General features: G+C 39.8%; 1 protein-coding gene across 3 annotated transcripts in view; it reads right to left on the bottom strand.

The window, feature by feature from the left end:
• Positions 1-2,514: 2,514 nt before the first annotated feature.
• BRINP3 (BMP/retinoic acid inducible neural specific 3) overlaps positions 2,515-26,393 on the bottom strand; it is a 441,851-nt gene continuing 417,972 nt past the window's right edge. For all 3 annotated transcript variants that reach the window (XM_038758436.1, XM_038758434.1, XM_038758435.1), the window contains one exon: positions 2,515-3,969. In XM_038758436.1, the coding sequence (XP_038614364.1) occupies positions 2,853-3,969 (1,117 nt within the window). In that variant the 3' untranslated portion in view covers positions 2,515-2,852. The remainder of the gene's footprint in view (positions 3,970-26,393) is intronic.

The following is a 26,393-nucleotide window of genomic DNA, read 5'->3' on the forward strand; positions in this document are numbered from 1 at the left end:
AAACAAAGAAGAGGGTGTTACTTGGTTTGAAGAAGAATCATTTGGAAAATTTACTTAGAATGTTACAGGAATACAGATGAGCTAGTTAGTACAAGAGTTTAAATTGCTAAATTATAAATCTGAATGCTTCAAGGAAATGAATGATCAAATATATTAGTTAAATAAACATGAAGATAATATTGCATCTGGGGCTTATGCTATTCAAAATCAAAACATAAATGCAATGAAGTTGGATGAGACATTTTATGAAATAAATAAAATGTTTCTTTAATTGTATATATTCCCCAAAATGTGCTTCCAGAAGAACGGATTGGTACATATCACTGACTTTAAGGTTTTAAAGATGAATTTCTTTATAGAAATATTTCTTTGCACCAAAGTCAGTCTGGTATTCTCCAGGGAAATTACGAAGAATAGTTAATGAATTTTTGAAAACTATTCACAGTGCCAAACAAGGATGCTAATTGGGAAAAAAAAATAGATATCTCCCATCACTGACTAAATCTAAATGTGACATCAGACTTGAACACTGGATGACCATAGAAGAGCCCATTATTTTAAGGCTTCTTGACAAAGTTATTCAAATTACAGTAATTTGGATCATGGACTCCCATTTTGATTTTAGACACATACGTTCAAGTGAAGTCAAGAGGAGTTGCATATATCTTGAGTGCTTCATTCATTCAATCATATTTATTGAGCATTTACTATGTGCAGGGCACTGTACTAAGCACCAGGGAAGTACAAGTTGGCAACATATAGAGACAGTACCTACCCAACAACGGGCTCACATCCTAGAATGCTATGCTCTTCTAGTTTCTATCACTTTTAGGATATATATCAATGTCTACCTCTGTAGACTGCGAGCTTGCTGTGGGCAGGGAACAGAGAGGGTGGATTCAAGTAGATCTGGTTGGATACAGTCCCTGTCCCTCATGGGTTCACAGTCTCATTCCCCATTTTACAGATGAGGTAACTGAGGCTCAGAGAAGTGAAGCTACTTGCCCAAGGTCACACAGCAGACTAGTTGCTGTGGGCAGAGAATATGTCCGCTTATTGTTGGAGCGTACTCTCCCAAGTGCTTAGTACAGTGCTCTGCACACGGTAAGCACTTAATAATTGATTGATTGAATGAACGAATGGAGTCGGGGCTAGAACTCACGACCTTCGGACTCCCAGGTGTGTGCTCTATCCACAATGCCATGCTGCTTCTCATGTCTAGCAATTCAATTAAACTATACATTTCCAACCACTTAGGACAGTATTGTGCACACAGTAATTGTTCAATAAATACCATCAACTGCATAAATTAGTGCTCCTTTTCTCAATCTTCTACCTGAATGTAGGCATATTGACTTTTTGTATCTTTGGGGAAGCCAAACTATTCTAATTCTAAAAGAGAGAATGATTTTGAGAGAGAATGAATCTGACTTAGGGAGTGATGGGCTGATTAGTCTTCCAGACGGCTCCTCAACTCCAACAAGAAGTTAAAATGGCTAGAGGGATTACAAGTTAAAGGAATTGAACTACAATTCCCAATGAACAAAGGGCTCGCTTTTCACTAGAATTAAGCCATGCTTCCCAGAGAGTAAAGTTGGGGTTGTTTCCTGGGTGGAAACAGGAAACAGAAGATACTCTCAGAATTCCTTATGAAGTTCTGCTTGAAATTTCTCAATACTCTGCCTCCTGTGTATGATGCTAGTAGTTGATCTCCACCTTGGTCCCTAGAATAGGCCTTATGAGACCCATCAATCAATCAATCAATCAGGGGTCTTTATTGAGAGCTCACTGTGTCCAGAGCACTGTACTAAGTTTTTGGGAAAGGTCGATATAACAGAGTTGATTGACGCGATCCCAGCACACAAGGAGCACACAACCTACAGGACAGAGAAGATGATAAGATTATCTGTGCATGCTTTGTGGGAAAGTGTAGACAAGGCAAATAAAGTACTAAACTTTGTGAAATTTCCTAGTAGTTTCTCTAAATTCCAATCCTCCTCACAGGAGCATCAAGCAAAATACCGAGCTGAGGTATTTTCTCTCAAAACGTTGGCTGAAAGTAGTTTCACCTGCTCCAAAGGACTCAAAGAGGGTCACAATTAAAGGCCTGAACAGATTTATGAACACTCCCATTTTCCCAGCTCTTTCCTGATATATTTTGGAAAATGATGCTTATCCAAACTACTTAGGCAAGATTACCCAAGTCTGCTAAATTGGATTATTTTAAAGAAGCTATACCTCCAGAAATGATTCACAAATGTAGTCTGTAGAAATATAACGATGCTGCTGATTGAAAAAAAAAGGAGAGACTGCTCAAGCTAAAGGAATGAGTTTGGTTTTCCCTTATGGAAAATCCAGAAATTTTACAGGAGAATCCAATTTGGTTCAGCGGGGTGGACTTTCCTGGGTTGACAATAAAACCTTTCTCTAGATCTCAACTGAACTATATGAAAAGGGAACTCAATAGAAAAAAAAAGGAATCTCACAGCATTTCTTTTTAATAACTGTTCAGCTACAAAATTTTATTGGTCTCCTTTTATGTTCCCTCTAGAGGATGTAATGCACCAAAAGCATTGCCACGGAACATATAAAATTACAAATGAAATTTATTGTAAAAAGTAGAATGTCTTCTAGACGGGTGTCAGTATTTATTTCATTCATAAACCCAAACTGCAAGTATAATATATTCATTGTCAGCAAGTTCATGTGTGTAAATTGCCATCCAACGTTATTGACTGATATAAGACAGATATTGAAAAGACAATTTAAATGTACTCTTCCAAACATAAACTGTTCCACAAAAGCACTGTAAAAACTCCTTCAAGGTTTTGTGTTGTGCTTGACATCTATGGTTAACTACATAATTTGGTTGTGTCATAATCCATCGTGTTTGGCAATTTGGCATTAAAGGCCTGCAAAGCGGATTGAATCCTCACCACCTCACTGGTAGACAGCTTGAGTCTGTGACGGAGCAAGCAAGAGAAAAGGTCTAGACGCCGTTGACCAGGTGGAGAGAGTTTATTTACACGGTCCCGTATCTCCAGCAGCTGCAAAAGTGCCGAGTCCTGGGATCCCTGAGTATAGGGGTAGTCCAACTGTAAGATCAAGTCCCGGATTGCTTCTGGGTCAAAGTGCATGCTGTAGCCGAACACTTGGATGTTGTTGATTTTCATGTAGCCCAGGTTCCGTGAAGGGTCGATAAATTCCAGGGGTTCGTAGTAGATGCTCTCGTTGCCGTTGGGGCCATTGGACTTGATGCGACTCCTCAGGTAGATGTGAACCGTTTCGAAAAACGTCTTCCACTTGTTCCCGAGAGTCAGCGTCCAGTTATAACACTGAAGGGGTAAGTCCAACTTAGTCCTCTCCCAGTCGGGGAAAGAGTTCTCATTCACAGGCATGAACCAGCTCTCAGAGTGGCTGCCCCCGAAAGGATTGACGTAAACCGCCAGCACCGGCTCCAGGGTGCTGTTCTTCGTCAGGCAGATCTGCAGGGAGAGGCCCAGGATCATGTGGACGAGGCTGGATTTGTACTTGTTGCTCTTCAGGGTGAGGAGCATGCGTTTGCGCCACGAGGGGTCGAACCAGCTGTTGAGGCGCATGTCGTTGCTGATGAAGATGGCGTGGACCTCTATCCTCCGGTCGGTCTTCTGCAGCAGATATTTCATCTCCAGGTCCTGCAGATCCGTCTCAAACCCGATGTAGTGCTCCGTGGAGTCGGCCACTTCTGGCTTGCAGGCCCCCTGGCTCAACATGTAGCCAGTGTTGCAGTTCCCGCAGCGGGTGCGGTTGTCCGGCGCGCAGGTCAGACAGGCGGACCCGTCTCCCACGAGGCAGGGCAGGAACCCTTGGCAGGCCACCTGGTCATTCGGGCACGTGCAGGAATGTGTCTCCTCAGAAAAGCTGCCCAGGAGACCGTTCTCATTGCAATAGAGAAAAGACTGGATGCGGTTGAGCCAATAGGTGGAAGATCTGCAAAGAGAAACGGATAAATGCACCGTTACGGAGTCAGATTGGCATCCCTCGGCCTGCGACGGAGGGCACTGTGATTTCTCGGCGTGGAGCGGCTCGGCTTAGCGGAAAGAGCCCGGGCTGGGGAGCCAGAGGTCGTGGGTTCTAATCCCGACTCCGCCACTGGTCAGCTGTGTGATTTTGGGCAGGTCACTTCACTTCTCTGGGCCTCAGTACCTCATCTATAAAATGGGGATGAAGGCCGTGAGTCCCATGTGGGATAAACTAATTTCCTTGAATCTACCCCAGTGTTTAGAACAGGGCTTGGCATGTAGTAAGCACTTAACAAATACCAACATTATTATTATTATTATTCTCCACCCCCATTAAGGAGGCAGGAAACCAAGTAGGGCCAGCTGTAGTCTGCAGGGCTGTGTGACAAGCACTATTAGGGAGAGTTTACAGTGTGCATGGTAATCTGCAAAAGTTGATCTATTCGAGTCAAGCCGTGCATAGAGGTCTATTCCCAAAACACTATCTGAGCAAGAAATGACTCAGAGTCATCACGGCCAATTTCAAAGCTGACAGCTAGGAAAAATGAGAAGCCGTTTCACAGGGGCAAAATCAGAAATGAGAATAAGGGGGGTGTTTTAGAGAAGTGTCCTAAACATATGCGGTGCGAACAAATGCTCGCCATTCGCTCAATTAAGCTTACCTTCAGGAAGAGTTCATAAGGAAAGTTAGAAGCCGTTATAGTAAGGAGAAGAATGATAAAGAATTAAATTTGTAGTCAATACTTTTAACCTGGAGGTTTCTGAAATGAAATGAATTGACGGTGGTCCAATGTAGCTAGAATCATATTTGGGTCTCTGGGGAACTTCCAAACAATAATCTCCCTTATCTGTTCCCCAGAAAGATTATTTGAAAAAAGTGACCAAAAAAACCCCAAACTAAAATACACTTTTGATAAGGGAGAATTGATTTAATATATCAGATCTGATTTACGACTATTATTTTCAAATTTTTAAAACAAGTTAATCAGGGTTCCACTCTAATAACTGAGAAATCAATCAAGCTGCAATTTCTTATTCTTTCAAACAATTTAAAAATGAAATTTGGATCATTGCACTAAGCACAGGATTAATACAATCAGCTCAGTTCTAGTGTTTAGGTTTACTCTTCATTAGTAAATTACACACTGTTGGGTAAAGACTATATAACAAATCATTCAAAATAAAGTAAAAAAATCAAGTAATCATCTGAAGCTTACAAAAATATTTTAACAGGCAATATAAAGTGTGAGCAAGTTCCATCAAGTTTTTGGAAATGGCATCTTTTTTCACGAACCAATTAGCTTTGTGGAATCCTTATGGATTTGGATATTTGCATCTTTAATTTTAGCTATTTTAATGTAAGCAACTTGCCTTAGGGACACTTTGGTTTGGTTATTTGGGACCAATGTGTGGGGAGGCACAGTAAAAAAAAAATTGACTTTGCTCAGCCAGACTTTGGGAAAATGAGGGTTTTTTGCGGTTTTTTTGAAGTGGTGGATTTAGGCACTTACTATGTACCAGGCACTGTACTGAGCACTAGGGAAGATCCAAGCTGATCAGGTTGGACTGTCACTAAGTGCTGGGGTAGATGCAAGCTGATCAGTTTCGATCCAATCCATGTCCCACATGGAGCCCTCTGTCTTAATCCCCATTTTACAGAAGGTCACTGAGACACAAAATTAAATGATTCACCCAAGGTCACATGGCAGATAAGGGGTGGAGCTGGGATTAGAAACCAGATCCATCTGATTCCCAGGCCTATGCTCTATAATAATAATAATGGCATTTATTAAGTGCTTACTATGTGCAAAACACTGTTCAAAGCTCTGGGCAGGTTACGAGGTGATCAGGTCATCTCACGGGGGGCTCACAGTCTTAATCCCCATTTTACAGATGAGGTAACTGAGGACCAGAGAAGTGAAGTGACTTGCCCAAAGTCACACAGCTGACAATTGGTATAGCGGGATTTGAACCCATGACCTCTGATTCCAAAGCCCAGGCTCTTTCCACTGAGCCACGCTGCTTCTCATGGTTTAGGTTTAAATAAAATGAACACTGTTATCACCCCAAAGGGTTCATTGTGTCCTTGAGGAATTTCTGTCCAGAGAGTGGCTTTTCATTGCAGGTTAATCAGGTACTTTGATTGTGTATCTAGACGGCGGTTGACAGGATATTTCAAGGTTAACAAAACATTATCATAACATCTGCTTGGGATGAGTCAAGGGAGACTCTAACTATGCAAGAGGGAGGGGGGGTAAAAAAAGAAGAGAAAAACAATTCAATCACACTGCTCTAAGGCAAATCATTTTTCCAGAAGAACAAATGAGATTTTAAGCTTGAATGCGGCTGGCGAAGGTTATTCAAACCATTTTTCCTTCAGAACGTGCAAGGAAAAGAGTTCTGCTTTCTCTTTTTCATCAAGTAATGTTTCTGCTTAAGAAGTATGTGCGTGTCACAATATGGGATATTTGCCAGAATTCAAACTATATCACAGTGAAATTTCTATACCTTACCATAGTGAAAATTGGAATTGATCACACAGTGAACTCTTTGAAGAAACCCTGTCTGGCAAGGGAATATTTCAGTGCTCTGCATAAAGGAAGTGCTCGGTCAATGCTCTCCCTGGTGATGACGATGGTGAAAAATGAGGCAGATGTTAGTCACGATAGCAAGAGAGATAGCAATACTGGCAAGAGCTCAGGCGTCAGAGGACTAGGGATTTTATCCCAGCTCTGCCACTTACCTCCTGTGTGACCTTGGACAAGTCACTTGACTTTATGTAGCATAAAAAAAAACATTTTTTGATCAATTCTTCCTCCTACTGGGCGAGTGAGAACATAAATCATCTCTCTTTTCCAAAAGGTATGCTAAGGTTGCGTCCTTGAAAATACCCTCTTTACTGGTCTTCACCACCCTTTCACTGGTCCCAAGTTTCCCCTGCCCATTGCTCACCCACTAGACTTATGTTAGCCTCTGGAAGCTTCCAGAAACGCCCCCCTCTCCCGTCTCTTGCTCCTGATGACCTTGACAACAGCACTGTTCCCTTTTTTAACTCTACCTCCTGTATCTTCTCTGGCATCTCTAAAAGAGGAGCTTTAACACCTGCTTTCATTCATTCATTTCATTCAATCGTATTTATTGAGTGCTTACGATGTGCAGAGCACTGTACTAAGCACTTGGGAAGTCCAAGTTGGCAACATAGATATTCCCTACCCAACAGCAGGCTCACAGTCTAGAAGGGGGAGACAGACAACAAAACAGAACATATTAACAAAATATAATAAATAGAATAAATATGTACAAGTAAAATAGAATAATAAATATGTACAAACATATATTCATATATACAGGTGATGTACATATTACAGCGCCAGGCCCATAGGAAGCTCCTAACAAATGCAATGATGATTATTATAAGTAATGAAGAATCACAATTATTATTACTTAAACCTTCTCTTACATCTGCAGGCATATCCCAGACACTCCCTCTCCACCCCCACACTCCCCGCAGGGGAGGGAAACTGAGGCCCCCTATCCTTGCCTCTGACCCTCTACATTCTCATTTACTGCTCATTATGGGCAGGGAATGTGTCTGTTTACTGTTGTACTGTACTCTCCCAAGTGCTTAGTACAGTGCTCTGCACACAGTAGGTGCTCAGTAAATACAATTTGAGTAAATACAACTTTCATTCATTCATTCAATCATATTTATTGAGCGCTTACTGTGTGCAGAGCACTGTACTAAGCACTTGGGAAGTACAAGTTGGCAACAACTGAATGAAGACAGTTGTTCCCATTCTTCTTCTCTCTGTTACTGCCATCAGTCAACCAATGATATTTACTAAATGCTTATGGTGTGCAGAGCACTGTACTAAGCACTTGGGAGAGGACAATACAACAGAGTTGGTAGACCTGTTCCCTGACAATAAGGAGTTTATTGTTTTAGAGTTTTACATTCTTTACAGCCTAAAGTTGTCATCTTTAATCATTTACTTTCTCATAGTTGTTTCCCCTCCGTCTTCAAACACACTCAAGTCTTATGTAAAAGTGATTGTGCTTACGATGTGCAGAGCACTGTACTAAGCGCTTGGGAAGTCCAAGTTGGCAACATATAGAGATGGTCCCTACCCAACAGCGGGCTCACAGTCTAGAAGGGGGAGACAGACAACAAAACAAAACATATTAACAAAATAAAATAAATAGAATAAATATGTCTTACTGTAAAAGCCTTCTCCAGATCATTCCATCTCTCCTTCTCTCATTCTTCCCCAAAGCCCTTGAATGAGTGACACTCATCCAATTCCAACATTCATCTCCAACACCACAGTCTGGTTTCTGTCCCTACATTCCACTCAGACCGCTCTCCTGAAGCTCACAATGACCTATTTTTTTTTTTCAGGAAATTGGATGTTGCTGGGAATGATATTCAGGTATGATAGAGTGGGAGAAAGAGGAGAAGAAGTGAATGAAACTATTAAAAATTAATCACTTCTCTCTAATTCATCGGTAACTATTTTAGGATCTGAAAGCTGTGTGGAGAAGGAGTTGTGAAATCTGCTATCAGCTAGGATCAAGGAAAAAGATTTGGTGGCCATAAAAAGCTACAACACCCTATTAGCGAGCAGTAGTGCATTTTTTTCTCCAATACCCCTAGGGTCTGGAAACTTCTCACAAAGATCTCAGCACCCAAACTATTTTTTCAGCTTTCCATGCATAACAAACCACTTTCTCTGCTTTCTACCAACACCCACCCTAGAGTATGAGAACGATGAAGAGCCATCTTCAATCTGCTGGATCATTAACATTTCCTTCAAGAAACTAGGCATGCAAATGCAGGAGCTAATTACCCTTGGGATTTCTACCTTCCAGATATGAAAGTTGTTCATTAGGGAAAAGTGAAGAGAAGCTGCTGAACTTGAGCACAAACAGAAAGAAATCTGACATCTCACAATTTGAGAGGATTGCTGATGGCAGGATCTTTGAATTGTAGATGTGTCAAAATGTAGCTTTCATTTGCTAGAGAAGCAGCATGGCTTAATGGTAGGAGCACAGGCTTTGGTTCAAATCCTGCCTCCGCCAATTGTCAGATGCGTGACTTTGGGCAAGTCACTTAAACGTCTCTGTGCCTCAGTTCTCTCATCTGTAAAATGGGGATGAAAACTGTAAGCCCCACGTGGGACAATCTGATCACCTTTTATCCTCCCCAGCACTTAGAAAACTGCTTTGCAAAAGGTAAGCACTTAAAAAATGCCATCATTATTAATATTTTGTCCTGATTTTATTTCATTTATAGATGGCTTGTGTTTTGAATTATGGATCCGTGGAATGACTTGCAAAAAAAGTGAATATTGTAATCTTTCCTTACGAACCTTCATCAAATTGTTCAGGAGTATGATGCTGTGTGACAAGAATAAAGAGTACACACATTTTTATCATCTGGTGCTTTTATCCAATTTATAACTTGTCAGTAGAAGGTTCTCCTTCGTTGTTTGGTACCTTGAACTTTCATTTCACTGATAACTGATTTCAATTCCCCCACCCACAAAACACATCTAAGTTTCTCTTCAAGTTTCAGAACCTGCTTGAACTTTGCTAGAGTACAAATAGAATACTTGTACTTGAAAATACTTGAGAAGCAGCATGGCTGATGACAAGCAGTGTGGCTCAGTAAAAAGAGCCCGGACTTTGGAGTCAGAGGTCATGGGTTCAAATCCCAGCTCTGCCAATTGTCAGCTGTGTGACTGGGCAAGTCACTTAACTTCTCTATGCCTCAGTTACCTCATCTGTAAAATGGGGATTAAGACTGTGTGCCTCCCCCATGGGACAACCTGATTACCTTGTAACCTCCCCAGTGCTTAGAACAGTGCTTTGCACATAGTAAGCACTTAACAAATGTCATTATTATTATAAAGCAGAAACAAAAATGTTGAAAATTATGCTTGTGAAAGCCTTCAGTGTTTTGTTTTAATGTCCATGAAAAAACTCTTTATTTTTTGTTTAAACTTATCAGAGATATTGTAAGTATCCTGCATTGAGAAGTAGCATGGCTTCATGGAAAGAGCCCGCACTTGGGATCAGAGGTTGTGGGTTCTAACCCCGGCTCTGCTGCTTGTCAGCTATGTGACCTTGGGCAAGTCACTTAACTTCTTTGTGCCTCAGTTACCTCATCTGTAAAATGGGGATGAAGACTGTGAGCCCTACATGGGACAACCTGATTACCTTGTTTCTACCCCAGCACTTAGAACAGTGCTTGGCACCTAATAAGTGCTTAACAAATATCAATATTATTATTATTATGGCATATATGAAAAAATGAAAAGTTTCAGTCAAAAAGAGCCTACCAAATATATTTCTATTCTTTCTTCCTCTTTTTCACATCATTATTTTTTTGGAAAGCTCTTTTATAAATCAATAGGTTTATTTATCACTTACTATGTTGCAGAGCACTGTACTAAGTGCTTTGGAGACTGATCGGGAAAGAGCAATAGAAATATCAAGAAGCTGCCAATTCAGTGAGGGAGGCAGACATACACTTATTTATAGTTTGGAGGAAAGTGGAATGGAGAGATGGACAAGTGAAGAAATAAGTGCTGAAACAATAGGGTCCTTAAATCGGTTGATGGTATTTATTGAGTGCTTACAGTGTGCAGAACTATGTACTGTTAAGGGCATGGGTCTGTTTATTCTTATATTGTACTCTCCCAAATGCTTAATACAGTGCTCAGCACACAGTAAGTGCTCAGTAAATATGATTGAATGAATGAATGAATGAATGAATGAAGAACTACGGCTCTGAAGACAAAGTGTTGTGAAGATGTGAAGGTATGGTTTGAAGAGGAGAACACTGTACAAAGAAGTGGTTCATGCCGACTGAGAAGAAAATGTATTTTCAGCCAAATTATACCCCACCTAGAATCAGCACAGGGCTATGAATTAAGAGAAGCAGCATGGTTCAGTGGAAAGAGCACGGGCTTTGGAGTCAGAGGTCATGGGTTCAAATCCCAGCTCTGCCAACTGTCAGCTGTGTGACTTTGGGCAGGTCACTTAACTTCTCTGGGCTTCAGTTACCTCATCTGTAAAATGGGGATTAAGACTGCGAGCCCCTTGTGGGACAACCTGATCACCTTGTAACCTCCCCAGGGCTTAGAACAGTGCTTTGCACATAGTGAGCACTTAATAAATGCCATCATTATTATTATTATAATTATGAATTGTGAATATTCTAATGGAAGATCTACCGCAACTGTGAATCCCTACTTTCAGAAAAGAATCAGATGATTAAGAAAAAATGTTTCCTACGGAGAACACTGTTCAGTTATGGGTGGATAGATTAAGATGTAGAATATAAAAATCAAGGTAGACAGTGGATTTGGAGAGAGAATGAGACTGATAGCCACAGAACAGCAAGGTTCCCATCGAAGTTGTTAGAAAATACATTAGTGGTTTCTGCACAAATATGAAATCTGGACCCACCTGAGACGGCACATAAAGCTTCTCAGGCAGTTTCAAAAAGATTCACAGAAAATATGTACTGCACTGTGACTTTGTTGTTCATGACACAGGTTTACAGGTTTATGGCTAATTGAGAGATCATCCATATATAGAGATGTTGGATGGAAGATAAAGAGAAACTAATGGCAATAAAGAAAAGGTTTTTCAGGTGAACGAATGCTGGGGTAGAAATTCTGTGACAGTTGCTTCAAGGGGCAAAAAAGATACTTCCAGGGAGACTAACTTTATACGTAGATGGTGTCGAATGAGTTATTGATAGCGCATCACTCTTTTTGTTGGAGTGTTCTGTTGTGCCCTAAAGGAATCAGTCTTTGGTGAGAACTATGTAATTTCTAAGCACCCATATGTTCTGTTGGAGGAGGCGAGGGAATTACGTAGAACCAAAAGGGAATAATGATATATTCCTGATTTTACAGCAGGAAGGGCCGATCTCTTGGAGAGTTTTGCAGAAACACCTAGCTCTGTGACTCTGGGACTGGCCAACAGTGGCAAACTTTGCTCTGAGCTTTGGCCTGAGACATGTAGCATGTCATCTTTTGTTAATTAATCTTTCTGGGAAAGATTAATTGAGGTAATAAGGGGCAGGCTGTATGCTTTGTAATATTTTCTTGTGGTGAGTAGCCTCCACATGAATCTCCTCATTCTTTTTAATTGTATCTCTATTGAAAACGTTGTTTATTTAGTATATGTTTTGAGTTGGAATTTTGCAATTCTTCAAAAGTCTCAGACAGAGGTCCCTTTCCCATTCTGGCCAGATGATACATCTGCTTTATTTGTTTTGAGTGCCTCATTTTGTTCTTTCTAGGTACTTTAAGATGGGCTCTGTTTCACAAAATTCATACCCTCATGAAAAGTCTTCTACTGTATCATCATCATTCCACATAAACTCTGACAACACACACTTTCTCCTTATATATATATATATTAATTAGGACCAGGGTTCTAAACCCAGCCCTGCCACTTGCCTGCTGTGTAACCTTGGGCAAATCACTTAGCTTCTCCGTGCCTCAGCTCCCTCATATGTAAAATGGGGATTAAGACTATGAGCTCTATGTGGGACAGGGACCGTTTCCAACCCAATTATCTTGTATCTTACACCAGTGCTTATGACAGTTCCTGGCTCATAGTAAGCACTTTACAAGCACCACAATGAATATTATTATTATTGTAATTACCATATACTCATAAATCTCTCTCCTTTTTATACTTTATCTGCTCTGCAGATAAACAAGACTTTATTATTCAGAACCTCTGCCAAGTGTGGTTATTAGCTCATGAAAACTAAGTATATTTTGAAATAATATTACAATAAAAGGATAACAGGCGTTTTCCTGCCTATGCAGTTTTGAATGTTTCTTTATCTTTCCTCTGAACATCTGCCACCAACCAGCCGAAATAGAGCAGATGTTCATCATTCAGTGAGGTGAATAAGGGGTGGTGCGTGGGTGAGGAAAAAGCCAAAAGTTTCATCAGGTTAAAATGCTTACCGAAACCATTCTATTTTGTGTGCAAATTGTTCAATTCATATTCTTAAATAACTATATGATATATAAATCAGCAATTATATCTGAATGCTACATTTTATGAATACACGACATTGCCAACACAAAGTACACAAAGTGAACTGCCCTCAATGTCACAGAGAGATATAACTAAATAAAACGTAAAGAAACATGTCGGTGACAAATAGGTTGTTTGCATTAAACAAAGAGTAAATTAAAGATGTAACAGAACAATTTATACACTTTCAGTTACATTCAGTGATTATATTCATTCAGTTATTATAGAAGCTTGTGAACTAACTCTATGAGGAAACAAGTATCTTTTAGGTGGTGTTTGATGCAGTTGATCTATTGCCTTGTTTAGAAATCCATCTCACTGGATGACCTAGGCCCAAACTAATTGGATTCAGTTGGTGCAAAGAGTAAGTTTTATTTGGCTGCTGAAAGCTTCTAAATTTAAATAAATGAAGGAGATGAAAGAAGATTCTGTACTTTGGCATGAAACTCAGCAAACAGCATCATCCTATGGCCCAATAAGACTCTATGCTCCTTATAGGCAGGGATAATATCTACCATCTCTGTTGTACTGTAGTCTCCCAAATCCTTATTCCAGTGCTCTGCACAAAGTAAACTGTTAAAAAAAATTCTACTGATTGATTGACTGGCTCCCATAATCCAGAAGAGCAGTGCCAGGAGAAGCAGTGTGGCCTAGGGGATAGAGCATGGGCTTGGGAGTCAAAAGGACCTGAGTTCTAATTCCGGCTTCACTGCTTGTCCGCTCTGTGACCTTGAGCAAATCACTTAACTTCTCTTTGCCTCAGTTACCTTGTCTGTAAAATAGTGATTAAGACTGTGAGTCCCATGTGGGACAGTGACTGTTCAACCTGATTTACTTGTATCCACCCCAGGGCTTAGACCAATTCCTGGCACTTAGTAAGTGCTTAACAAATACCACAATTATTATTTTTATTATTATTCCAATGTTGGAGAGACACTTTGAGGGATATGTGCCAGGAATACTGGGAAAATGGAGGGCTGTGATTTTTCAGAAGTGTGGAGGGGGCATTTTCCCCACAATTTCAATTCAACATTTTTTGTTACCTCACTGAATTTATATTCAACATGCTATTTTAGACTGATTTTTCAGAAGTGTGGAGGGTCATTTTTCCCACAATTTCAATTCAACATTTTATGTTACCTCACTGAATTTATATTCAACATGCTATTTTAGACTGATTTTCTTTCTAAAACCCTTTACAACCTAAATGAAAAAAAATCATTTCTCCTGATAGCTTTTGAAGGAAGTACATTACATGTTTTAAAATATTAATAATGGATTATTCAAAATACTAGTGAATGATTTAGAACCATTCATGGGTTTTGATCTATATGGATTCATTCTAAATTTTAGGACTGGATCTGTGTTTACTGAAATAATCAAGAAATAATAATCTAATACTTTATTTAAAGGAAAGAAATAGAAGTCAGCTATGAGGCTAACACTCGAAGACTTCTTCCGCGTTGACCCTCTGTGAATATGTGTTGAGCCTCTGGGAGTTTATGATATTGGGCTTTTACCTTTATAGCAAATTCAATGACTGTTATGTAAAATAAGTCATTTCAGGCAGCAGTTGCATTTTTTAGCCTCAAGGCTAAAAAGTATACTTGTGCCAATTTCATCCCTCTAGATGAAATGCACATATGTGATATTTAGTATTTTGGCTTTAGAACATTCCAAGTTCAACACACTTAAAATCTCTGCTAGAAGCTAACATTTTTTCATAGAGCATTTTGGTATTTAAAGGTCACAGGTTTTTGGGGGGGTTTGGTTTGGTTTTCAGTCAAGATGTACTTTTACTTTTTATGATTCCTGCCTGTTAGAATAATAATAGGGCTATTAGTTAAGTGCTTGTCATGTGCGAGGCACCATTCTAAGCACTGGGGTAGAATAAAGATAATTAAGTCAAGGGGAAACAGCATGGCCTTGTGGAAAGAGCTTGAACCTTGGAGTCAGAGCATCTGGGTTCTAATCCTGGCTCTGCCATTTGTCTGCTGTGTGACCTTGGGCAAGTCCCCTAATTTCTCTGTGTCTGTTTCTTCAATTGTGCAGTGATGATTTGTTACCTCTCTTCCCTCTTACTTAAACCATTAGTCCCACATGGAACAGGGACTGTGTCCAACCTGATTAACTTTTACCTATGCCAGAACTTAGTCCAGTGCTGGACAAGACATTAAGCACTTAGTAAATGCCACAGTACAAAAACATGGTCTTCATCCTGTGTGTTGCTCTCAATCTGAGAGGGAAGGAGTAAAGATGTTTCATCCCCACTTACAAATGAGGAACAGGCACAGAGAAGTTAAGTAAGTTAAGAATTTACTATTCTATTTACTTTATTTTGTTAATATGTTTTGTTTTGTTGTCTGTCCCCCCCCTTCTAGACTGGGAGCCCACTGTTGGGTAGGGACCATCTCTATATGTTGCCAACTTGTATTTCCCAAGTGCTTAGTACAGTGCTCTGCACACAGTACGCGCTCAATAAATACAATTGAATGAATGAATGAATGAAAGTGGCTTGCCCAAAGTCACACAGCAAGTAATTGGCAGACCTGGGATTAGAACCCGGGTCCCAACTCCTCCCAGGCCCAGGTTCTTTCCACTAGTCCATGCTGCTTTTCAAAACTAGCATCCCTATTCTCTAGTTCTCCTCTTCACTGATACAGTAATCAAAATAGTCTGTTACAAATAGATTTGCAACAATAGCAGTCCCTAAGGGCATTCAAGTTACACAAGGCACTTGTCCAATTCAAAACTTTAGGGCAAAGAAAATTCAGACTCATTCAACGGTAATATATTTCTGCTTCTTAAAAAGTAAGTGAAATCAGTAAAACGGTGAATCAGAAATGACTGCTTAAAATCTGAAGTTGGAATGGATAGTCTAGGATATTCAAATGAAAATCAAGAAATGGATGAAAAGAAATATTGAGATAAAGGGAACCAATGATATTAAAGGGAAAGTGGGGTTTAAAAATCAATCCATAGAATTTCTGGAGTGCTTACTCTGTACACTAAAATCAATCCATTGAATTTCTTAAGTGCTTACTCTTAACACTCTGTCTGCCCTCCAGGAACTTGCAATCTAGTGGGGCAGAAAGACACAGGAAATAAATTAGATAGGGAAAAAAAAGTGTAAAGGTATGTACATGGAAATGCTGCAGTGGAAATAAGTGGGGAAATAGAATGGGGACAGTAAAAATTGATCAGGGAAAGCCTCCTGAAAAAGTTGTGATTTCAAAAAGGTCTTGAAGGTGGGGAGAACATAAGAGGTCAGGGATGAGCAAGATGAGAATGAGGTACAATGAGAATAACTGTGGGAGAGGAGTGAGCATAAGTAGTAGAGATAAAGCTGAGTGCCTCAAAGGCTTCCATGATGGACTGGCATATTTTGTGCTATGATATGTTAATCAAGCAAAATCTGTCAAGATGATTGGATAAATGACCAGCTTATATTCATTCATTCAATCGTATTTATTATATCATCTCCTGGTCAATTGTCTTTGCAGTTAAAATTACTAAGCAGTTTAAATTACTAAGTCACCCAGTCATACGACCAAGAGGCAGCACTGAGGAGGTGGGACTTTCATCTAGAGCTGGCCCCCATGACATAGGCAGAGAGACAGAGTCTGTCTGCAGATGCCTGTGGATTGTAGAGGTGGGGAGTGGACCAGGGGACTTGAGCCCTGCTAGGTGACCTCTTCCCTGGTCTGTAATATGTGGTTTCCCCTGGGGCTGACCCCAGCCTGGGCCAGGACAACCAGTGCTCTCTCCTGTCAGGGCACTGCCACTGTCGGCACGTCTCCAATTTAAAAGTTTAGGGTAAAGAAAATTCAGACCCATTCATCAATAATATATTTCTGTGTATTAAAAAGTAAGTTAAATAAGTAAAATGGTGAATATGTAATGGGAAGTTGGACCATATATGACCATGTCACATTTCCCCACCCTGGCTTCCACAGCCAACCTGAACAGAGAAGAGATGGAGGAAAAAGCAAATCACCTTAGGAGCGGAGATACAGAAAAGGACAGAGAGGCCTCTGTGAGGAAGGGGGAGACACACCATGTCAAAATCCCCCTGTCCGGGCCCCTGAAAAGAGAGAGAGGCATTCCAGGAGGGATTTGTGGGTGAGGGAGAGGTGACTGTGGGGCGAGAACAAGAGGGCATCAGATTGTGTCATATGACTGGCATATGTCAAACATCGGGAACACAGCACCATGTTGGATCCTAGTTCAAACTCTTTTACTCGGAATTGATAAATTTGACAGGTAGCCCAGATATGCTCGTAATCCAACCAAATGCCTCTGTGAAACCCCTTTCAAATTTGGCAATAGGAAGAGTAAAAATAATAATAACTGTTGCAATTGTTAAGTGCTTACTATGTGCTAAGCATCAACCAGCTTCAGTTGCGTCAGTTAAAGCTGATGGTCAGCAACTTCTATATAAGTCAGAAATCTTGGCTTGCTGTGGAACAGATTGATACAATTCAAGAATCTGAAATATGCTAATGCTTGGAACCCGTTCCCACCTCCTGATCAGGGCTGGACAATCACCATTTTAGCATTCTAGCCCTTGCAAGAGAGTAGCAAAAGTTCATAAATATTTCTGGGGCCTTTTCCAATTGTTGCTTTTCTTGCGGCAGCCTGAAGCTATGAAAGTTGCTTTGCAGTGCCTTCCGTACGAAATGACACTCCTCAAATGTCTCTGAAAAATGATTCATGGAGTGATTTCTAATGCAGTTTATTACCAAGTAATTCATTTTAGCAACTGATCTAATCAAGTGCACACCCTGCTTCCCATCCTACATTCTGAAAGAACTTGGTCACAACCTACCACAGTTTATGTGGGTGAACAGTTGAAAAAATATATCTCGCAGGCAAGATCCCAGTATCAGCTGGAATACCACATATTTCCTCTCAGTACTCGTAATTCAAGTCTTCCCATTATTATCAGCATGAGATAAGGTATTGTTTTCTCAGCATTAAGAAAATGTCAGGATTCTTATCCTGCTAAAACTAGGACTCCAACTTCAGAGTACTTTAGGAAATTAGTTATTTTTATGGACCAATAAATATCCACCCAAATGGAAATAGAACCCATGAAACTTTGATAGCCCGAAACATTGAGGTCTAATTGAATGGTTTAATGCCTGAATATTTCTTTTAATATATTTTATCTTGTAAGGCACACATAATAAAAATTAATTGCTTTAACAATAAAAACATACATAAAGCATTAACATGAATGATGAATACAGTTCACTAAGAAAACTATAAGACATAATAATCTAGAATTTAGTGTTATATAGCGCTTTGATTTACAGGGTTCTAGGAGGCCAAAATTTACATCCATCATAACTGGTGGAATCCAGGGTGAGATCATGAATCTGTGAAATTCGTGAACATAATTACATCTACAAATTTTGAACTACTTATATTCCTGAAACTGCCACATACAAGCCACATCCTCATTAAATATGGAATGTGCAATGGAAACTAAATGAGATTATAAACTTAAAATATCCTGCCATTTCACACGATGAAATATTTGAAGCACTCTTGGTGAATATTTTCAAATTTCATATGAATGTTGCCATCTTGCGAACCTTGATTCACACTAACTCTCTTAAGACTGAGAATATCCTTGTCATTTCTCCAAGTACAAGAAGAGTTTAGGTTCACATAGAAATGATGTGAAACCCGCTAGAAAGATATACCAGGAGGGAAGGAGTAACTAAAAAGAATAACTGATAGGGGAAAAAAAAAATTCAACCTTTGCTAAACTTTATCACCACCTCTCAGGATTCACAGAAACTCGGCAGGTATTGGTAGAGCTGTCTTAGTGTCTCATTAGAATGGCTTTGTATAGAAACAGCAGACTTCTATAAATGAGGAGGAGGTAGAGTAAACACTGCCACAGTTATTTTGCTGGTTTCGATTCCTTCAGATAACTGACACTAAAATTTAAACCACCCAATAATTAAAAAGGAATTCTTTTTTCCCAAGGAAATGTTAGTAGTTTTATTACCTATCATGTAAAATGAGCATGAGGAGATATGCTTTTCTGGCTAACTACGTGTAAAGAAGCATTGAACTACTACTATGCAGTGCTATATTATTTACCGGCTCTAGGGATACTGATAATGCATTCAGTCAGTAATTTCAGCAGTATGTGCTATTAGCATCCATTAAAAGAACAGGTGCAGTTTTTGAACACTGAGGGCAACAAACCAATCTGTATTTGAAGCAACAAGACTTGTGTAAAAAATGAATGAGTTAATAAGCTGGAGACTTTTAAACTGTAGCTGATGTTAGAAAATAAAAGTTGTTTTTTGCTACTTCAGTAGCAGGCTTTCTGATACCTCCCATGTTTCTTCTCTCGTCTAAAAGTAAAGCATCCTGACCTAAAAGATTTCTGAGAAAATGGCTACTTCAAAATCTGATACCGTGATGGAGAATAGTGATGCATTCACTATTATTTCAAAAAGTGATGCAAGATGAACTGAATATAAAAAAAGATAAGAAAGTGGGATGAATAGGGCTCAATTATTCAATGATATTTTGTAAAAATACTATTATTTTGAGAAGACCTGCAGCTCATGTTTATGCATGTGTAGGGGTGTTTGAATCCATATTTATCTTCAATTTAGGAATACAATCTACTTCAGGTGTGCTTGAAAAGACCTATCTATGACTGACACTCCATTTCACACTATATGCACATAATTATTATCCTTTTCTGTTCTGATGTATTTGTCACACATTAGAAATAACACTGTTTTCTAAACTCTCTCTTCCACTTAAGTTCTTTCTTGTGTGTTGCTTAAAGAGAATCACCCTTTCCTTATCGACATAGGTCAGCTTGTTCTAGGTGTTGGAGTTTACCTTAATCCAAGGTTTAATCACCGTGTTTGTGGCTGACTCCTACTTGGGTTGTCATACTTTAAAAGTCTGTAGTACAATTTGAAGCTTAAACTCCTGTGTGAGCATAATGGTCAGTAGTGGGATGCTGAGGAGAATAACATTTTTCATCATCATCATCATCTCGACCTTCAGAATTTACCAAGTATCTACCATGTGCCAAGCACTGAACAAGGCACTTGGGAGCACACAATGGATGGAGAAGAAATAGCTACAGCACTTGAGGAGCTTATATTCTATCACTAAATCAAAGACTTTTAGTCAGCTCTAAGTAAACTATTTAACCTCATCTCCAGTGGCCCTGATAAATGAAGAGACCCTCATCCTCATCGCAAGAAGGGAGTACAGTGGAAAAGCCAACAACAGTACAGTTCTCTGTACACACTAAGTGCTCAACAGATACCACTGATTGATTATAGTGTCTTTATAATAATTATGGTGTTTGTTAAGTGCTTACTATGTGGCAAGCACTGTTCTAAGGGCTGGAATAGTTACCAGGTATTCAGGTTGTCCCACGTGGGGCTCACAGTCTTAATCCCCATTTTACAGATGAGCTGAGGCACCGAGAATTAAGTGACTTGCCCAAGGTCACGCAGCAGACAAGTGGCAGAGCCAGGATTAGAACCCACGTCCTCAGATTCCCAAGCCCGTGCTCTTGCCACTAGGCCATACTGCTTCAGACCTAGCTCTACAGGGAATTAGCTAGGAAAGAAGACTTCACTTAGAGAGCCAAAAGACTGGGAAATCTCAGAAAGAACTGTAGGCTGGAATGGAGAGCAGTTTCATAGACTCCCAAATACAGGACACAGATCACCTAAAAACAAGGATGGGGCATTAAGCAGTAGGAAGAAGAAGAGGATCAAAAGCTCTGAGAATTTATTGAGCACTTACTGTGTAGAGGTCACTGTGCTAAGTGCTTGGGACACTGTGATACAATAGTGTTGGTAGACACTTCTCATATTGTCCCAAGTGCTGAGAAGAGGGATTTGCACACAGTAAGTGCTCAATAAATACTTCTGACTGATTGACTGAATAGATGATATCTTTCCTCCATTTGAAGCAGACCACATGAACTTAATGAGTTTTCTAGAATATTCCCATTGAAGGTAGATGCTTCCTTCTGACCTTGTATAATTCAAAAAATTGCATTTATTGAGTACTTACTGTGTACTGAACCTTGTACTGAGCACTTAAGGAGGACAATAAAAGTAAGGCACGTTCCCTGCCCTCTGGCTGCTAATGGTATGACAAAAACATTCACTATGGGGTAAACCATCTGGAATATTTTAGCTAAGTGATATATATGATATACAGATTCATTTTCTTCCAAAAAGGAGCCAGTATAGTATCAGCATATTTGATAGTTTGCCTGTCACTCTGACAAGTATGTTTTTATTATTCCTTATTCCTTTCTGCAGCTTTTATACCATACTCCTTCTGAAGTTGCATAGGTAACTACTGTACTCTCCAAGTGCTTAGAACAGTACTCTGACACAAAGTGCTCAGTAAATATGATTGAATACTGTGATCCTGGTCAAATGTGATTCCTGTCTGGACACTCCTCCCATAGCAGGGAATGTGTCTGTTAATTGTTATATTGTACTTTCCTAGGCTAGTACAGTGCTTTGTACACAGTAAGCACTCAGTAAATATAATTGAATGAATCATTAAGTTAAGGTCCTACAGAGCATAGAGAAGGGAAAATATTAAGACTTGACCTTAGCTACAAATTTTAAGACTGTCATTACAGCTGCTACCTTGCCATGAAAGATGGTAAACCACCTGGAACTGATGGCATTCTGACAGAAATTTACAAGCAAGCAATAGGTTCAGTGTTTAGACATCTGTTCAAGACTTTTGTCAACGTATTATTCACCAAAGAAATGCCACAGGATTTTAAAAACACCACCATAAATACCACCTTTGAGAACAAAGATGAGAGAGCTGACTGTTATGAACTACAGGGATATATCTACAACTATCAATAACTTAGTCAGAACTCTTCTGAACAGGTTACTGAATAGCTGTTGTGTGCCTTACCTCAATTGCAATGTGACTTCAGACCAAAATGCAGTAAAAGACGACCAGATAAATGATAAGGAATAGATGAAATAGAGGAATATTCTACTGGGAGTCAGAAGGATCTGGGTTCCAATGCCGGCTCTGCCGCTTGTCTGCTGTGTGACCTTGGGTAAGTCACTTCATTTCTCTGCACCTCAGTTACCTCAAGTGTAAAATGGGGATTAGGACTGTGAACCTCATGTGGGAGAGATACTGTGTCCAACTTAATTAGCTTGTATCACCCCAAGTGTTAAGGACAGTGCGTGACACATAATAAGCACTTAAACATTATCATATAAGAACATGTTCATAAGTGCTGAGGAATCGGGCTGGATAACCAAGTGCCTAAAGCGTAAAGAGTCAAATGCATATGCAGTGCAGACATGAGGACAGATAGGGGATATTCAGTTGTATTTACTGAGCATTTACTGTGAGCAAAGCTCTGTAATAAGCACCAGAGAAGGCCTCTTTGGAAGAAATCAATATATTTATTGAGTGCTTACCAGGTGCAAGCACTGTACTAAACACTTGGGAGAGTACAATACAACAATATAAAAGCCACATTCTTTATCCACAAGGAGCTTATAGTCCAGAGGGTGAGACAGGCATTAATATAAATAAATTAAAGATATGTACATAAGTGCTGTGGGGCTGGGAGGGGAGATGATTAAAAGGAGGAAGTCAGGGCAACGCAGAAGGGAGGGCGCAGCAGGAATAGCTTCTTGGAGTAGATGTGCCTTCAAGAAGGCTTTGAAGAAGAGGAGAGTAACTCTGTTGGATTTGAGGAAGGAGGGCACTACAGGCCATAGGGAGAAGGGAGAGAGTGGCTCGAATGTCTTCAAGCCAGTGGTTAAGAGTATCTGTTTACGACAGAGGTGAATGGACAACCATTGAGATTTTTGATCAGTGAGGAATATGGAATGACGGTTTTCTTGGGAAAAAAATGATCCAGGATGAAGAGTGAAATATAGACTGGAAAGGAGAGGGACCGGAGACCAGGAGGTCAACAAAGAGGCAGTAGTTAAGGTGGGCTATGAATAGTGCTTGGATGAGCATGGTAGCAATTTGGATTTTAGCCATGTTTGAAGGTAGAACCATCAGGATTTTATGTCATTGAATGTGCAAGGCTGTATGAGTGAGATATGTCGAGGTTAGTGCCAATTTTAGGGGTATGAGGTTAGTGGTGCTGTCTACAGTGATAGGGAAGTAAGGTAGAGGCTGGAATTAAGTGGGAAGATGAGGAATTCTGTTTTGCACATGTTAAGAGAGGAGTTGGAGGACACTCAGGATAGGACAGGGTTGGTGAAGCAAAGGTTAGGTAATATTTCCAGGAAAGGGGGGTGGTTCACAGTGCTGGAGAGGAGAAAGATCAAGGAAAATTAGGATGGAATAGGGTCCACTGGATTTAACAAAAAGAGGTCCAACTACTCCATTTTACAAAGGGCCATCTCCATGGTGGGAAGGAGGCAGAAGCCAGATTTCAGGGAGTCAGGGAAAGAGTTGGAGGAGAGGAAGGAGATGCAGTGAGTAGACAACTTCATTTCAGGAGGTGATTAACCAGTTTTCTCGTTATCTGTTTTCTTTAAGGATTATTCCTTCCTTGTCCACATATTGCTTATTTTACTGCTCATTAAAACCTCACAAGGAGACTAGAATACGAAAGATGAGTGAAATTCAAATCTAACCTTTTTGCTCTTCTCCTAACATTTAGGTGATGGAGATGGTTAAATCCCTCTACTAAAATTAGGTTTTAGGTTTATCTGTGGATTTCATTTATCCATGCTTTCTCTTGACCTATATGGTTCAGATAATTGAGAGTTGGCTATATATAGAATACAAGTGTGCTTCTAAAATGAAATTGGGTTTACACTCATAGAATCTCACATCCAGCCTTTAGTGGAGGAGAAGCCGGGCTAGTTGGGATTTTTGGAGCATCAAGCAGTTGTGGGGATTTACTATACATTCTCAGAAGGCCTGACCCATTGCTTCTTTTAGTATTAATACCTCAGTGCATACTATTTCCAGTACGTAAACATAGTAAGAGTAGCAATCATACAATCAATAATATTTGTTGAGCATCTACTGTGTGCATAGCATCATACTGACCACCTGAAGGAGTACAATCCAATTAGTAGGTATGATTCCTGCCATTAAAGATTTTATAAACTAGTAGGGGAGTCAGACATTCAGTTTACAGATAGGAGGAAGAATTTGGGTTAGTACTAAAGTCACGGGGCATGCAGAATGGCTACTAATTTGCCACAGAGGCTGGGAGAACTAAAGTACATAGAGGTGCAGAAGTGCTGAACATCAGTAGGAGAATATAAACAGGGAAGAGTAGAAATTAATTGGTGAAGTCTCCTGGAGGAGATGGGATTTTGGAAGGACTTGGAAAATGGGACAGCTGAGTTTGTTTTTTTCAAAAACAACTTTACAAATGTAAACTTAAATTTGTAAATTACTATTTATTCATTTCTTCAATCATCTTTATTGAGTGCTCACTGTATCCAGAACACTGTACTAAGCACTAGTAAGAGTAAACAATACAAGAGGAAACCTGTCTACCAACTCTGTTGGATTGTACTGTCCAAAATGCTTAGTACAGTGCTCTGCACCAAGTGCTCGATAAATAACATTGATTGATTAATTGAAGGAAGAGGGCATTCTAGCTACAGGGGACGGGCAAGAAGAAGAGGTCAATTGTGGGCAAAGTTAGAACATGTGAGAAGGGTTGTGCAGAATTTTTTTTACGATCGGGGCAACTGTGTGAAGTATGGACTGAAGACGGGAGAGGTCAGAAGCAAGGAGGAAGCAAGGAGGCTGATAACTACTTCACATGGACCAGTTTAGACCAGCATGATAGCAGTTTGGTCAGGAAAGCTGGGCTAGAATCTGGAGAAGTGAAAATCAAACTGAGGGATTTGGTCACTAGTGAGGGCCTGAATAATAATAATAATAATAATAATGGTATTTGTTAAGCACTTACTATGAGCCAAGCACTGTTCTAAACACTGGGGTAGATACAAGGTAATCAGGTTGTCCCACATGGTGCTCACAGTCTTAATCCCCACTTTACAGATGAGGTCACTGAGGCACAGAGAGGTTGAGTGGCTTGCCCAAGGTAACACAGCAGATAAGTGGCAGAGCTGGGATTAGAACCCATGTCCTCTGACTCCCAAGCCCGTTCTCTTTCCATTAAGACATGCTGTTGTTCAGAATCAGTAGTCACATTAGGCTGTGATACACATCAAAAAGTTTGGGGAGTTTGGACAGGAATGAGAGGAAGGAAATGAGGTGATAGGTGGCAGGTGATGCTGTTTTTTGCTTCATTAGGACTGAGAATGAATAAAATTTTATAAACAATTGGAAAGGTTAGAGCCAGTTTCTGGAGGGTCTATTCTCTCTACTTTCAAAAGCCTCGTCACAGCTGAATTGGTCTTTTTCCCATTTCATTAATGATGAAATGGGCTGTACAATAAAATGACTAATCAAAGGCAACTCATTTCTTCTGGGGATAAAACCATGTTTTGTTTTTTGTTTTTTTCCACAACATTGTCAATTATCATTTATTTGTTTTTCTAAAACAAAGAGGCATACACTCATCACAACCACCTACAAATGCACACCTATCCATTTTTTATCCTAACTGAATCACTGAGTTGAGTTCCTAAATACTTAAATTTATATTTCATTAAATTTGGCCCCCAAGGGATTGAGGCACTCATTAGTGCCTCTATCACTATTTCAAGTTCCAAACTGGAAATTTGTAATGCTGGGATTTGTTGGAACAATGAGTTTTTAATGAGGTTTGCTTCATTAAAAAGGTTCTTTTCTTTGGAAAGCTGATGGGAATTTTCCTCGCTCTGAATCTACGGGTCTCCTTGTTTGAGCCATTAGCTAGAAGTCCTGAACATCTCCTCCTCAAATATAGCTGCGGAACTTGGGGTCCCTGCTGATATGGTGACTTACTCTAATGGACTTGGGTCCCTCAATGAAAAAGCAAATGAATGGAAATTAAAATGAGAAGACAAAGGAGGATCAAATCAAAAGAATGACCTCCAGAGAGATTTCTGGACTAACATACTGTAACTGTCAATTGTGTTGAGAACCATGAAACTGTATGGAGGTTTCTGCAAATAAAGCCTCAATTTACATTTGTCTTTCTATTTGCACTTGATTTGCGGAGGTTTGGAAATTAACCTCTGTTCATTTATTTTGTTTTTTACCCAGTCCTACCCAAATAACTTATGTTTCTCTAGTTTTATCTGTCTGGAGAAACTGGTTTCACAACAACTCTACTAAACTTTGCACCTCTAAATAAAAGAGAACATGTTGACAATATGA

Source organism: Tachyglossus aculeatus, chromosome 16 (assembly GCF_015852505.1).
Source record: "Tachyglossus aculeatus isolate mTacAcu1 chromosome 16, mTacAcu1.pri, whole genome shotgun sequence".
Taxonomy (NCBI): Eukaryota; Metazoa; Chordata; class Mammalia; order Monotremata; family Tachyglossidae; genus Tachyglossus; species Tachyglossus aculeatus.